Source organism: Daucus carota, chromosome 6, assembly GCF_001625215.2.
Source record: "Daucus carota subsp. sativus chromosome 6, DH1 v3.0, whole genome shotgun sequence".
NCBI lineage: Eukaryota > Viridiplantae > Streptophyta > Magnoliopsida > Apiales > Apiaceae > Daucus > Daucus carota.
In genome coordinates this window covers 26,154,473-26,168,471 of record NC_030386.2, presented here as the reverse complement: position 1 = coordinate 26,168,471, position 13,999 = coordinate 26,154,473, and the positions used below count along the sequence as shown (strand labels likewise).

Below are 13,999 nucleotides of genomic sequence, written 5' to 3'. Positions count from 1 at the left end.
GTAGTATTTGAATTCGTTTTAACAATAATCCAAGTTGAATTCTCAACCTCTAACTATTCGAATTCAGTTTGTTCAGCTTTGCTAGCTCTTGGAGCGTAATCAAAATTTGGTTTATACTACGTGAATATTCAATATTTTTCTATGGTCATGTTTGATAAGCAAGGTTAATTAGCTGCATGCTTGTAGCAGATTAAATTAAATATTTTAACAAACGGATTGAAATAACTATTTTAACTAGTAATTTGTATTGGATGTTTTGTGAAAAATTGTTTACATAAATTTTTGTATTTTAAATATACACATGTCAAATTTCTAATTATAAGAACTCCAAATAAATTTTTTAATATTAATATGTATTCTAATTATAAGAACTCGATCCAAATAACTATTTTAACTAGTAATTTGTATCGGATGTTTTGTGAAAATTGTTTACATAATTTTTTGTATTTTAAATATACACTACACATGTCAAATTTCTAATTATAAGAACTCCAAATAAATTTTTCAATATTAATTAATTGTTAATTTAATCAAATATTTATCGAACATCAAAATTAAATGATTTGCTTAGTCAAATTTATGATAGACACATACACATATATATTGAGTATTTAATTGTGTCAAATTCAAACTAAATTCATATTCAAGATTTTTGTAAGTATATCAAAAATTAATTTAACTTTCAACCGGATATCCACCACATCAAATTTGTCAATTTTAAAACTCAAATTTTAGTTAAACTCGAAGTGAAATACAGTGAAGTACAATCTCGAATCTGATAATATCTGACTTGAGTTTTTCGGGTCATCTTCATCCCCATCTCGTGGCTGATCAAAGCAAGTACTGAATTCCAAATTTAGTTCTTTATTAGTTGAAACCAATTTTTAAACTTGTAACGAGTTGGGCACTTGGGCTTACTGTCATGCATACATTTCTTTCTTCTCATTCCGCGTCTGAAACAAAATTATCACACTTCGGAAGAATTCATCTAACAATATCATATTTTCTAAAATAAACGTTAGGTGTTCAAACTATGAACACGTGAAACTTCTGCTATCTTGTGAATTGTAATCTGCAATGAATTGACTCCTGATCCGCCTGTTCCATCAAGCCTAATAGTTTAAGCCCGATTTTAACATCACCCTCCACATATCACACATCAACCTTGGCTCTATTCACAAACAATCAGTCCTGAAAATACCCAACCACATGCCAAATTTTATTACTTTTCACTTTCAATTATCAATTACACAACTAAAATAAATCCCACAAACAATTTATTACTCAAATCAACACACAATTCAGCTAGGTGCTGAATCCACCATCAACAATAAGGTCATGACCGGTAACAAAAGCCGAATCATCCGAGACCAAGAACAAAACCGCATTCGCAATATCCGCGACCTTGAGCGCCTCCTCTTTCAAGCTCGTAAACGGCTGGTATATCTTCTCCACCTCCTCCTTCCCCTTGTTATACAGCTTCGTCATCAACGGAGTCGCGATCGCATAAGGCGAGACACAATTCACCCTGATCCCGAACTCCCCGAGCTGCTTACTCGCCGATTTCACCAGCGCCACCACCGCATGCTTGGACATGAAGTAATCAGTCCTCTTTTTCCCCCCTGTTTTCCCCGCGATACTTGCGGTGCACACAATCTTCCCCTTGACTCGGCTCGCCACCATCGCGCGCGCGGCGTGCTTTACGCACGCCGCCATGCCGCGCACATTGACGGCGAAGACGCGGTCGAGCTGCGGCATGTCGAGGCTGAGCACGTCCTGGTCCGAGTGACTCACGATTCCCGCGTTGCTGAACATGATGTCGAGGGGGCCGAATGTGTGGGCCGTGAAGTCCACCAGGGCCTGGACTTGGGCTTCGTCGCTGACGTCGCAGTGGAAGTATTTGCATTTGTGGGGCCCGATTGAGTTCGCGACGGTTTGGCCTAGTTCGTCTTGGATGTCAGCGATGACGATGGCGCGTGCGCCGTGTTCGGCGAATAAGTGAGCCGTGGCCTCGCCAATGCCGCTCGCGCCGCCGGTGATGATGGCGACTTTGTCTTGTAGTTTATTGAGTGGGAGAGAAGCTGGGGGTGTTGCCATGGATGGTTATCGTTAAATGAGAGATTTTACGAGCGGTATCTAATGTTATAATATACTCGGGAGTCGGGAGACTCGCAGGCTTTGAGTGTGCAGATAAAGAATGTGGAGATAAAGATTGGCAGATACTATAAAATTGGATTTTAGCAGATTTTTATCACTAAAAAAGTTCGAAATGAATTATGGAATCATAAAATAAAGTTTGAGATGTGTGCCGAACTGTTAAATTCTCAATATAAAAAATTGAGACAGACAAAATAGTTATTAACAACTTTATAGAAATTTCGTAGACTTGATTTGCTTGTCAAATTTTACTAATTAATTCTTTATAAAATTTAAAAAATCGTCAATTTCCAATATAGTGAAACTTTCAAAATATGTTGTAAATTAAAATTCTGATGGAATATTCTAGTAGTTTTAAGGGTAAATCAAAATTTTTGTTGGACATTTCAAAATTTATTTTAATCTTTATCAAAATTCATAGAAATTAATAAAATTCTTCTTGGTTTTACATAAATAATTAAATAATTCAAAACAATTTTTGTGGAATCTTTAGCGAATAAACCTTATCAGTAATTAATAACAATCGGAGACGTGACGTTGCTATCGTTACGCTTGAGAAAGGCATAAAGATCACCTACATAATTCATATGAGGATGTCACAGACAGAACAAAGATTTTAATAAAAGCGATCAATTATTGTTTGTTTGTTACTGGACCAATAAATAAATCCAAAAGATTTGAAACTGTATATCACATGTCATTTGGTTGGTAAATAATATAACGTTCTCATGTCCCTGACACTCTGCCTAGTAAAACAAGGACACAGCTGCCCTCGTCTCCGAAACTGCGCCGCATCTCACCGACACCGTCCAGCACCTCGGTTCCGGTCCGTTCAAGGTGCATTTTATTACCCTCTCCAAATTAATCCATTCACATGTATTAACAATAATATATAAATTTATATGCATTATGCTCTGATGCCATCTAGAATTGTAGAAGAAGATGATAAAACTATACATTGCTCATCAGTCATCATCAGTAAATTGAAGTGAATTACGAACTTACACATTTATCAGTTTACAAAGACCCCTTATCCCGGCCCTCACAGGCTCACATGCTGGGAACTCCGCACACACCTCTTTTGATCGTTTAATGAAATATCTAGCTTCTTGTTTGTAATATTTTTCTTACATGTTCAGCGGTTTTTAATTGCTGGACGGATATACGTCTAATCTTTTTAATCGTTGAATGAGTAAAATGCTCATTTCGGTCGTCTAGCTAATAAAAATCGCGGAACAGACAAATAGTCAATTTACTCGTTATGCGATTAAAAACTGATGGACGTGTTAAAATTTTGATATTTATTTATCAACTAAAGTTGGACTTTGATGGTTTTGATTTATCAAGTAAGAACATGAAACCATGAAAATAAGTTGAACTTATTGTTAAGAAGTCAGTGTGATGTTTTTAATGTTTCTAAATTGTATGATATCATGATAATAGGTTTAATTATATTTTAGAAAAGTCATTAATACTTGAAAAAGGTTATTCGTAGTTTATAGGACACATCTTTCCTCGTGAGTAACATATCTGATTAATTGGGGTAGAAAATCATAATTGCATTAATTCATATTACTTGTTCATAAATATTTTTAATTAATTGTTTTCGAGATATTATTTGTATTAATATAATATTAGCTTAATCATATCTTGGTGTTAGTTGTTTAGTTGGATTGAATCGAGAATAACTAGTTATAAACATGTTTGCCACTTTTTGTCAATGAATATGACTTACCTTAGGTCTTGTTAGATTTACTATTTGATATTTAATAGGCACGCGACATACTTGCTCTCCATTCTCTCTATATTTGTGATCGGGCATATTTGGCCCGTCTTAAGTGAAAAAAATAAAGAGTTATTATAAGAAAAATGTCACATTTACTTGATATTTTTTTAATAAAAAAATATATAAAGTATTTGATATGTGTTTAATATTTCTTCTTATTTGCATTGCAAATCTACAACTGCATCCATGAGCCGCACCAAAAGAGGGGCATGAATACGAGATGTCAGCGAAATGATCGTGTAGACAAAGGCTAAGGCTACTTCCTTTGCACCACGTCCTTCCTCGTTGAGGAAGAATTATCCAAAAAAGGAAGAATATGTTCAACAAGTTGAGCAACAATTAGGCTCCAAGATGAAAAGTCCGTCTGGTCAGGATCTTACAAGTATCCCAAACTCCCTTCTGACTCTCATATCAGTCGAGTTCCATTAAAGAATGAAAAAACATCTCTATATACCTTTTTTAAAATGATAATTGACTTGTTAATGAAAAAAAAAATAAGCAGATGTATTGATCCTACAAGTGCATGCTTATGAACAAGACCTTGTTTATGTCACCATTAGAGCTTGAGAAACAAGAAAATAAACTGTGTATATTGTCTAATAGAAAAGTTGTTACAATACTGTTTTGCTATCTCTATTTATAGGACAAACCTACACCACTACTACAGAATACAACTCATGCTTAGCTTTCACTCATGTGTTATTTCATAAGGCTTAGTTTGGCTGAAAGCTATTGTCAACTTATGCTACATGTTTTGTGCACCTACAGCCAAGGCTGCTAACTGTAGCTTTATAATGCTTAATTATCAAATATGCATAGGCTAGCGACTACGTGGAATATACTCTTTTGAGATAAATACAAGAATCAAATATGCATAGGTTAGCGATTACGTGGAATATACTCTTTTGAGATAAATACAAGAGGCAAAAAAAATTATCTACCTACTGTTTAAAAAAATAAGTAACTTATTTCTAAAAAAAAAGAAGTAAGTTGATGTATTGATCAGATGTTGTCAATGATTAAATATCCATAATGATCAGTAATTAAGGAGAAATATGCTGAACAACATGAACACGATGATTCAGCTATCTAATTCACTTTCGATACTGAAGTCCGGGTTGGTAAGATCACACAAGTACCACAAACTCTCTTCTGACTGTCAGATCGACTTCTATGTAATTAAAAATAAATAATTTATTTCTAAAAATTAAGACAAGTCAGTGTATTTATTTATCTAATTATCTAAGCATACTCTTTTGAGAAAAAAAGAGGATGAGTATTATATTATACTTTTCGGTATCTAGATAAAAGGATATTACTTTTTATCTAATTAAAATAAGAATGTGATTCAACTACTTCCATTTCAATTTATCACTTCTGCTTTCAAGTGTTCAATTTTCTCAGATTGTGATTTAAACTAATATAATTTTAATAATTATTAAACATATATACTAATTAAATTTAAAATTTAATAAATATAAAAATAGTTTTTAACTATTGTGATCAATTTTATCAGGAAAGGAAAATTCAAAATAGACAGCAAACGGAGGGACTAAAAAATCAATCCCACGTGATTCCTCTGTTTACCAAAATAATTGAATTTGCAAAGCAATGACTCCTTTAACTCTCTATTACTCTATAATCCTGGAATTGAGCTAAATGCCAACACTCTCCTCCTCATGGATTTTTTTGGTAGTCAATGTGTTACTATCACAATAATAATTGTACAGCCACCATAAATTATAATACAAGGCAGCAGGGTAATATAAATCTTACGGTTCAGTTCGGTTTCGGTTTTAGGAAAGCCGAAAATCTTGTATTGTAACTATAAATCTTAGTCTATCAAGCTGCACGATTCACTTTGATTCCGATGGTGATTCTGCTGAATCTAGAGCAGGCAATGCAAATGTTGGAGGTCAACACACTGCAGCTTCCAGACGGAATCAAACAAATGGAGAACAAATCAATAACAGTGCAGGCGTGCAGCCGAGCAATATGGCAAGCAGTAACTCCTAAGTAAATATAAGCTAGTAATTTTTTGGACCATAGCTGTAGGCTGTAGCCTGTATGTTGTTGTATGAAGGAATCTGCTGATATAATGCAACTCACAGATGATATAAGGCAGATGATTCAGTTGGTCAAAATAAGCAACAAAAACAGTGTGCTTAAAACAAAGTATATAAAGTATACTCATAAATAATGTATATAACATATATTTATTTATATGAATTAAAAATACGGTTATTTCGGCTTAAAACGAAAGTAAAAACCGAACTAAACTGATATTTTTTCGGTTCAATCCAAAAAATCAAATTAACCAAAATTTTGGAGGAAAAAAAAACCGAACCGAAATAATGTGATTCGGTTTCGCTTGCCCCGGTGATACAAGAATGATTTACTTTTAAAAATTAATCAGATCTAGTTTATTTGACTATTAAATTTGAAGATTTATGCAAACACCAGTAAAATTATGATCAAATTCTACTTTTACTAATAAAAAAGTATTATTCTCGATCAAAGAATAAAGTTAATTAAATAAATAAAAGTAACAAGAAATTATAACTCAAACGATGTCATATATATTTTACTATATATTTATCCATATATATAAAATATATTTGTGAGAGTATCTTTTTGGACCTACTTAATACAAAACCTAAAAAATATTGTTAGGAGTGGACGATGGCTACTTGACTAGTAAATGATAGTGCGTCGATTGCGAAGTTTGTTGTGACAGGTCCAAAACGATTTTCATCTTTATTACTTTATACAATTCGCCCATATCATCTTTCGCTCTCACCATATTCAAACATTTAAAGTCAGACTTTTTGATTAACACACACGATCGCCCACAAATCACAACGACATATACCTGCATAACGTAGAACATGTTGCATGTTGATTATTTTTGCATAGCTGGAACTGGAAATTTGATTATGTTATGCTCTATTCTCTAATCATTCTAGCGGTAATATAATATATACTCCCTCCGTCCCCCTGAGTTGTATACATTGGGGGACGGGGACGCGGCACGGACTTTAATGCTCCTGCAAAATGTAGTTGTGTAATTTATTTTTAATATTTTTCTTTTCTGAATTAAAGTTTGGATGTTATATTTTTATACAGAAAAAAAAAATCTCAAAAATAAGTTACGGAACTATATTTTATAAGAGCATTGAAATGCGTGTCGAGCAGTTAACAAAGAAACGTATAGAATCAAATGGGACAGAGGGAGTAATAGTTAACAGAATCGATTATTTTTTTAAACTTACTCCCTCCGTCCCCCTCAATTGTTTACATTGGAGGGGGACACGGATACCAAGATAATGTATAAAAAAGGAGTAAAGTTAGATGAAAAGTGGGTAAAGTGGTGGGACCTATCAATATTTAATAATAGATTTGAGATAGTGGAGGAAAGTAGTGGGTGTAATAGTAGTTTTTATTGTTAAATATGAGATAGTGGGGGAAGATAGTTGGTGTAATGATGGGAAAAACTTACTATTTATAATAACGTAAAGAAATGAGAGGGACGTCTCAAAATAGTAACTGTAAACAAATGAGAGGGACAGAGGGAGTATATTTAATTGAAATCAATTGACCGATGAGAATGAAATAAAGGAGGAAAATTCCTAATGGTACCAGTGTAGATTTGGTTTTTCCAGGTGGTACCATCCATATTTTCGTCTTCCAAACACTAACACTGAATTATTGACTTCTTCCCAATTATAAAATTCCGTTAGACGACGGTTAATCAAACGTTATTTGATTACAATTTAAATAAAATAAAAATTAGATTAAATACTATAAAAAAAACATTTAACATGCTTATTAGTCGGGTTCAAACAAACTAGAGTATTACGGTATTGGATTGAGGGGGTAGAGAGTATAACATCAGCACATACGAATTGGGGATTGAGGGAATTAGAGTTCGGTGGGAAGAATTGTAGGGGGAATGGTTGAGTCGAGGCTGCCGTAGAGAGAGGATGGTGACTCGAGAGAGATAAAGGAGATGGAGGTAGGGACTGAGAGACAGTTGGGGTTTCAGAGAGGGTGGCTGGGTCGTGGTGTCGCGGCAACGCGGTTGCTTGGATGAGGAAGAGACATCAGGTTGGTAATCAACGGTGGTGTTGGAGCTTGGCAACGGTGTGGCAGCGTTTCAAACAACTGCGGCAGCAGCCATGGCTGCTCAGGTGAAGAAAAAAAAGGTGTTGGTTTTATACTAGCAAAAGAAAAAGGGGCGGCTGAAAAAAAAAAAAGAAGCAACGTTTGAGAGTTCAATATCGATTTCAATTGATTTAGCAGAGTTTGATTGCGAGTAATGAATCATGCGGGTTGGAAACTATATATCTGTATTCGAATATGGCCCGCGTATATATTGATTGTGTACGTTCCATATATGTTTTGTGTTAAGTTGAGTTGTTTGATTAGCAATCGGAGATACGGGAAGAAGATGTGAAGCTGAATGGTAGTCTGTTGGTAATCAGCTAGATTTATGTCGGTATTAAACGTTTGATTAACAGCCGCCTAACGAAATGTTATAATTTAGAAGAAGTCACTAGTTCGGTATTATCGTCTGGAAGACCAAAATAGTGGATGGTATCACTTGGAAAACCAAATCTACAGTGGTACCATTAAGAATTTCCCTAAATTTTATGGTCATACTCGAATTGTTTATTATCCTTTTTCAGATTCACGAAAAAATGATATATAAACAACTATAAATATCTTTCAAATATGTCATTAATTTGTATTAAAGAAACTTACAACTACAAGAGTGAAATAAACCTATTCAATAAAAACAACTTCGGATATTTAATCGGTCATCGATAACCAGATATTAATATAAAAACATAAACCAAATATAATAAAATAATATATCTATATTAATATATTAAAATTTATTTATTATTTTAAAAATATTATAATTAGGGAAATGTTATATCCAGATCAATTTTTTAATATCTAGAGCAATTTACAAGAGTTTGTATCAAAAATGTATGATTAATGCAGATGAAAGGGGATGGAGAATTCAACATTGCTGGAAATATCATTATCCTATAATTATTTATCACATTTTCAAGATTACATTGATATAATAAAATCGATTAGCTCGGTGATTTTTAGGAGAATCATATTCACGTACGTGGACGAGGATTATGGTCGCCCCGGCCTGAATCAAATTTCCTTTCATTTTACTCGTGCCAAATGAAACATATAATAGTAGCAAAAAAATACTGAAAATAAAGTATAGGATGTCAATATTGTTCAAAATTACTATAGTTGCTCAATCTACTCTACTCACTTTTCTATTTTACATATTATTTTCACTTATGAATGAGATCACATTTGACAATTTTTAAAATTGTCAATTGTCAATATGAGAGAGAAGATAGAATATATATGAGATGATGTGGTAAAAGTTGACAACTATTTTGACAATCTCTAGTTGAGATATTCTAAGAAAAATTGCTCAATTAGGTATGTCCTTTAAAGTGTAACCAATAGGACTTATATTAAAATTTTCAAAAATTTAATCATTCAAAGTGAACAATTTTTTATTTACGGACTTATATACAATAAAATATGAACAGGTCGGGATGTATTATTTAATTTTTCCAAATATAGTAATACACACCTCTAAACTCTACTGGTTTTGTCCTGTTGGTAGGGTTCATCAGATGAAGAAAGAAATGCTATATTAATTGTTATGGTGGCCTAACAAACTAAACTAAATCAAATCAAATTGGAGACTCTAACATATTATTAGTACGTAATTACATAATTTGTCCCATCCCATTAAATCTGAAGTTGCGTATTCTATTTTCTTTTTAACATTATTAATTTCAGGGACATATTTTCTGTGTGTGAACATGCATGCATGAGTAGATGATCTGGTCCATATGGATCTGGGTTCTCTGAATATGTTGGTTTATGGATGAGAGTATGTGACCGTGTGGTAGTTTGCTTAAATACAAGTTGATGACATGAAATGACATCCAATATATTTATTGGATTCCACTAAATTTAGAAATATCTTAACCAATCCGTTGACTACATCCTACTTAGCTGCTTGAGCATGTATCTTCTTCATTCTTCATTAATCCATCTATATTTAACTTATCTGGAAAATCTTCACTCTAGGACCTTTTTATATTAAAATCCTTTGTGATATAATAATTACAATGATTTTGTCTTAATTGCAACTACTATTGTGCATCAAGTTTACTTTAATGTAACAATTGATGAATTACAGTAAATCCTTACTCCCTCCGTCCCAATAGGTGGTATACATTTGGTGTGGACACGGAGACCAAGAAAATGTGTAAAAAATGAGTAAAGTTAGATGAAAAGTGAGTAAAGTGACGGGACCCATTTATATTTAATAATAGATGTGTGATAGTGGGTGTAATAGTGTTTATATTATTATAAAATGAAGATAGTGGAAGAAAGTAGTTGGTGTAATAGTGTTTTACATTATTAAAAGTTGTTTTTTTAGGAATGTATAGAAATGATGGGACGTCCCAAAGAAGAAACTGTATAGAAATGACCGGGACGGAGGGAGTACTTTTCTTCTGCAGAATAATATTCACAATTCCCGATTGAGAGTACAGGGATGTACTTAGTAATAAAACGAAATTTGCGTATAAAATTTTTTAAAAAATAGAATCCGTATATTTAAGAGTCATCTATTAATAAATTTGAAAAACATAGCGAAGTTTAGAACCTCATAAATCAATTTTGAATGATCAGCCGTCACAGAGTTAATAAAAATGAAAATGTAACTAAAATTCTCAAACTGACGTAGGATATGGTCATATGGTTAACAGGACTAAACTTGCGTCTTGTGCTGGAGTATCACACTCCTGTGCAGCTTGAGCTAATTATTCGAAACCAATTCAATCTAGCCGACCAAGTCTAAAAGTTTTGATTTTGAAATAATTGAACTCGATTTTGGTATTAATAAAAAATTAAAATTTTCGGTTTTGAATTTGATTTTCACTCCCAAGACTAACTGAAATAATCGAACCGAACTGTTAATTCATATATTTTATAAATAGTTGACTTAAATATTTAAGTGTCATCCATTATTATGGTTGCATATCCGAAAATCATTTCCACTTTACCCACATTTTTATTTATCAATAGTTCACTATCAATTAATAATTAATATTTATTTTATGTTTAAATAAATAATTTCCTTCTTTAAGTTAAATAAGTTGTTTTCTTTATTACAACAAATAAGGATAACGCGCATTATTATTTTTAAGGTTTATTCAAATTTCATCTTTAACCATAGACAAATAAGGATAACATATAAAATTATATATTTTACATCAACAAGAATACATACTTTCAAAAAATAAATGATATTAAACCGAAGCCGAACCAACACAATCAATTAGAATGATTCGATTTGAATTGGTTTTATAATATCCGGTTTGGGTTCGGTTTCAAAAATTTTAATTTGATTCAATCTAAACCTTCAAAACCATCCCATACGAAACATGCACAGCCCTCCTCCTATCTCAATATATCACTGCTGATCTAAAACCGTCATTGTTGTTGTAGTAGATAAATGTATGGTTAAAGATAACCACTAGGCACTTGGTCAAATTTGTGATACCATGTAGTTGTCCGTTCACTCGTGTATAAATGTGCTCAAAACAACTCCGAGTGTGCTAATATCATCAACATTTATTTCCCGTCACCTACTTGTTATTATGCTTGTATCTCCACAACCATATTAAAAAGGAAACCGACTAGTGCCATACTGCAGGCCAAGAAAGAACTGCAAGATGGAAACTCTGCAGAATGATGAGAAAGCTAATGCTACCACACAAGAGCCGAATTACAGAGGCGTCAAAGCTATGCCCTTTGTCATAGGTGCATAAATATATCTTTTCCCACAAATTTTCGTGCTTTAAAAGATCGTTTTGATGATTTATTTTTGTAAAATATTTCGGTGATGTTCTGATAATTTGCAGGAAATGAGACATTTGAAAAGCTTGGGACTATCGGAACCTCATCAAATCTCTTGGTCTACCTCACTACAGTCTTCAACATGAAGTCGATCACCGCGACAAATCTCATCAATATCTTCAATGGCACCTGCAATTTCGGTACCTTGCTTGGAGCTTTTCTATGTGATACGTATTTTGGACGATACAAAACACTAGGATTTGCTTCCATTTCGTCTTTCTTGGTACGTAAAAAAAATAAAAAATCTGCTCATTTGATTTCTTGGTTTTTTTGTGGTATTCTTAACTGAGTTTGTGTTTTTGACATGTCAGGGGATGCTTGTACTCACACTAACAGCCGCGATTTCAACGCTTCATCCCCCGGAGTGTACAACACATGATGAGGGCTCATGCTCAGGACCGACATCATGGCAAATGGTGGTTCTGTTGAGTAGTTTTGGCCTGTTAATCATCGGAGCTAGTGGGATAAGGCCATGTAACTTGGCCTTTGGAGCTGATCAATTCAATCCAAATACGGACTCCGGAAGAAAGGGGATCAACAGTTTCTTTAATTGGTACTATTTCACCTTTACCTTTGCTGTGATGGTATCTATAACAGTCATCGTCTATGTGCAAGCAGATGTAAATTGGGCAATAGGGTTAGCCATTCCGACATTTCTTATGTTTCTGTCATGTGCATTCTTCTTCATTGGTACCCGAATGTATGTCATAGTTAAACCCGAAGGCAGTCCTCTGACGAGCATTTCACAAGTTATAGTGGCAGCAATTAAGAAGAGAAATTTGGAATTACCAGCACAACCCTGGCTATCCATGTTTAATCATGTTCCATCTAGTACAATCAATTCGAGACTTCCTTACACAGAACAATTCAGGTAATAATTTGTTTGTTACCTATTAAACAATGTTTGCTGTTTGTTTTCAATAGCGCGATCTGACAAGCGTTTTAATTGTTTCAGCTTCCTCAATAAAGCAGCGATACTAACGCCTGAAGATGAGATCAATTCAGAGAAAGCAGCAGTTGATCCGTGGAGGCTTTCTAGTATGCAAAGAGTGGAAGAAGTGAAATGCATTTTACGAGTTCTCCCCATTTGGCTTGCAGGGACAATTTACTTTGTCTCCATGGTTCAACAACAAACTTACGCAGTATTCCAAGCCATTCAATCCGACAGACGTTTTGGCAGTGGAAGTTTTGAAATTCCTGCAGCATCTTACTCAGTCTTCCAAATGCTCTGTCTCACTCTTTGGATACCTGTGTACGACAGATTACTCGTGCCATTCCTTCGTAAAATAACCAAAAAAGAAGCCGGAATCACAATTTTACAAAAAATAGGCATCGGTATTGTAATTTCAATTTTCACAATGCTGGCCTCTGGCCTGGTGGAAAACAAAAGGAGGTCTCTGGCATTGTCAAAGCCACTGGGGACAGTAGCAAGGAAAGGCGCGATATCATCCATGTCGGCCTACTGGCTAGTCCTTCAATTAGCACTCGTAGGCCTTTCGGAGGCATTTACTGTAATCGGCCTAGTTGAATTCTACTACAAACAGTTCCCTGAAAACATGAGAAGCTTTGGAGGATCATTCCTGTTCTGCAGCTCCGCGATATCGAGTTACCTAAGTAGTGCCTTGATAACAGTTGTTCACAGGGTAACCAGAAACTCAGCAGGAGAGAACTGGTTGGCAGAAGATCTCAACAAGGGAAACCTGGACTACTTTTACTACCTGATTGCAGGCTTGATGGTCCTCAACTTGGGATACTTTCTAGTAGTGGCCAAGTGGTACAAATACAAGGGAACAGCTGACAACATTATCTCTGAAGTTGCCATGGATAAGATAAAACCTGAAATGCCTCATGCTCATGTTTAAATTACATGCAGAAAAGCACATAAGATTTTATTTTGAAATTTGCTGCAACTTTATTCATACTTATAAAAAGCAAGTCTGCACCCAATAAAAAGAATCATTGTAAAATAGTGTGATTATAAGGAAAGATTTGGTGGGATTGTGGGCCCGGGTGCTCATATTGGAATAGATATACTCCCTCTGTCCCTCTCATTTGTTTACAGTTACTATTTTGGGA

The 13,999-nt window shown here is 34.1% G+C and overlaps 2 protein-coding genes across 2 annotated transcripts; one reads left to right on the top strand and one right to left on the bottom strand.

The window, feature by feature from the left end:
- Positions 1-1,198: 1,198 nt before the first annotated feature.
- LOC108227239 ((-)-isopiperitenol/(-)-carveol dehydrogenase, mitochondrial) lies at positions 1,199-2,172 on the bottom strand. The gene has a single exon (XM_017402286.2). It carries the CDS (start codon positions 2,095-2,097, stop codon positions 1,306-1,308), a length of 792 nt encoding a protein of 263 aa, XP_017257775.1. The 5' UTR covers positions 2,098-2,172; the 3' UTR covers positions 1,199-1,305.
- Positions 2,173-11,542: 9,370 nt separating this feature from the next.
- LOC108224784 (protein NRT1/ PTR FAMILY 2.11) lies at positions 11,543-13,999 on the top strand. Its single transcript, XM_017399506.2, has 4 exons — positions 11,543-11,827; positions 11,929-12,146; positions 12,235-12,794; positions 12,879-13,999. Exons 1-4 carry the CDS (start codon positions 11,740-11,742, stop codon positions 13,783-13,785), a joined length of 1,773 nt encoding a protein of 590 aa, XP_017254995.1. The 5' UTR covers positions 11,543-11,739; the 3' UTR covers positions 13,786-13,999.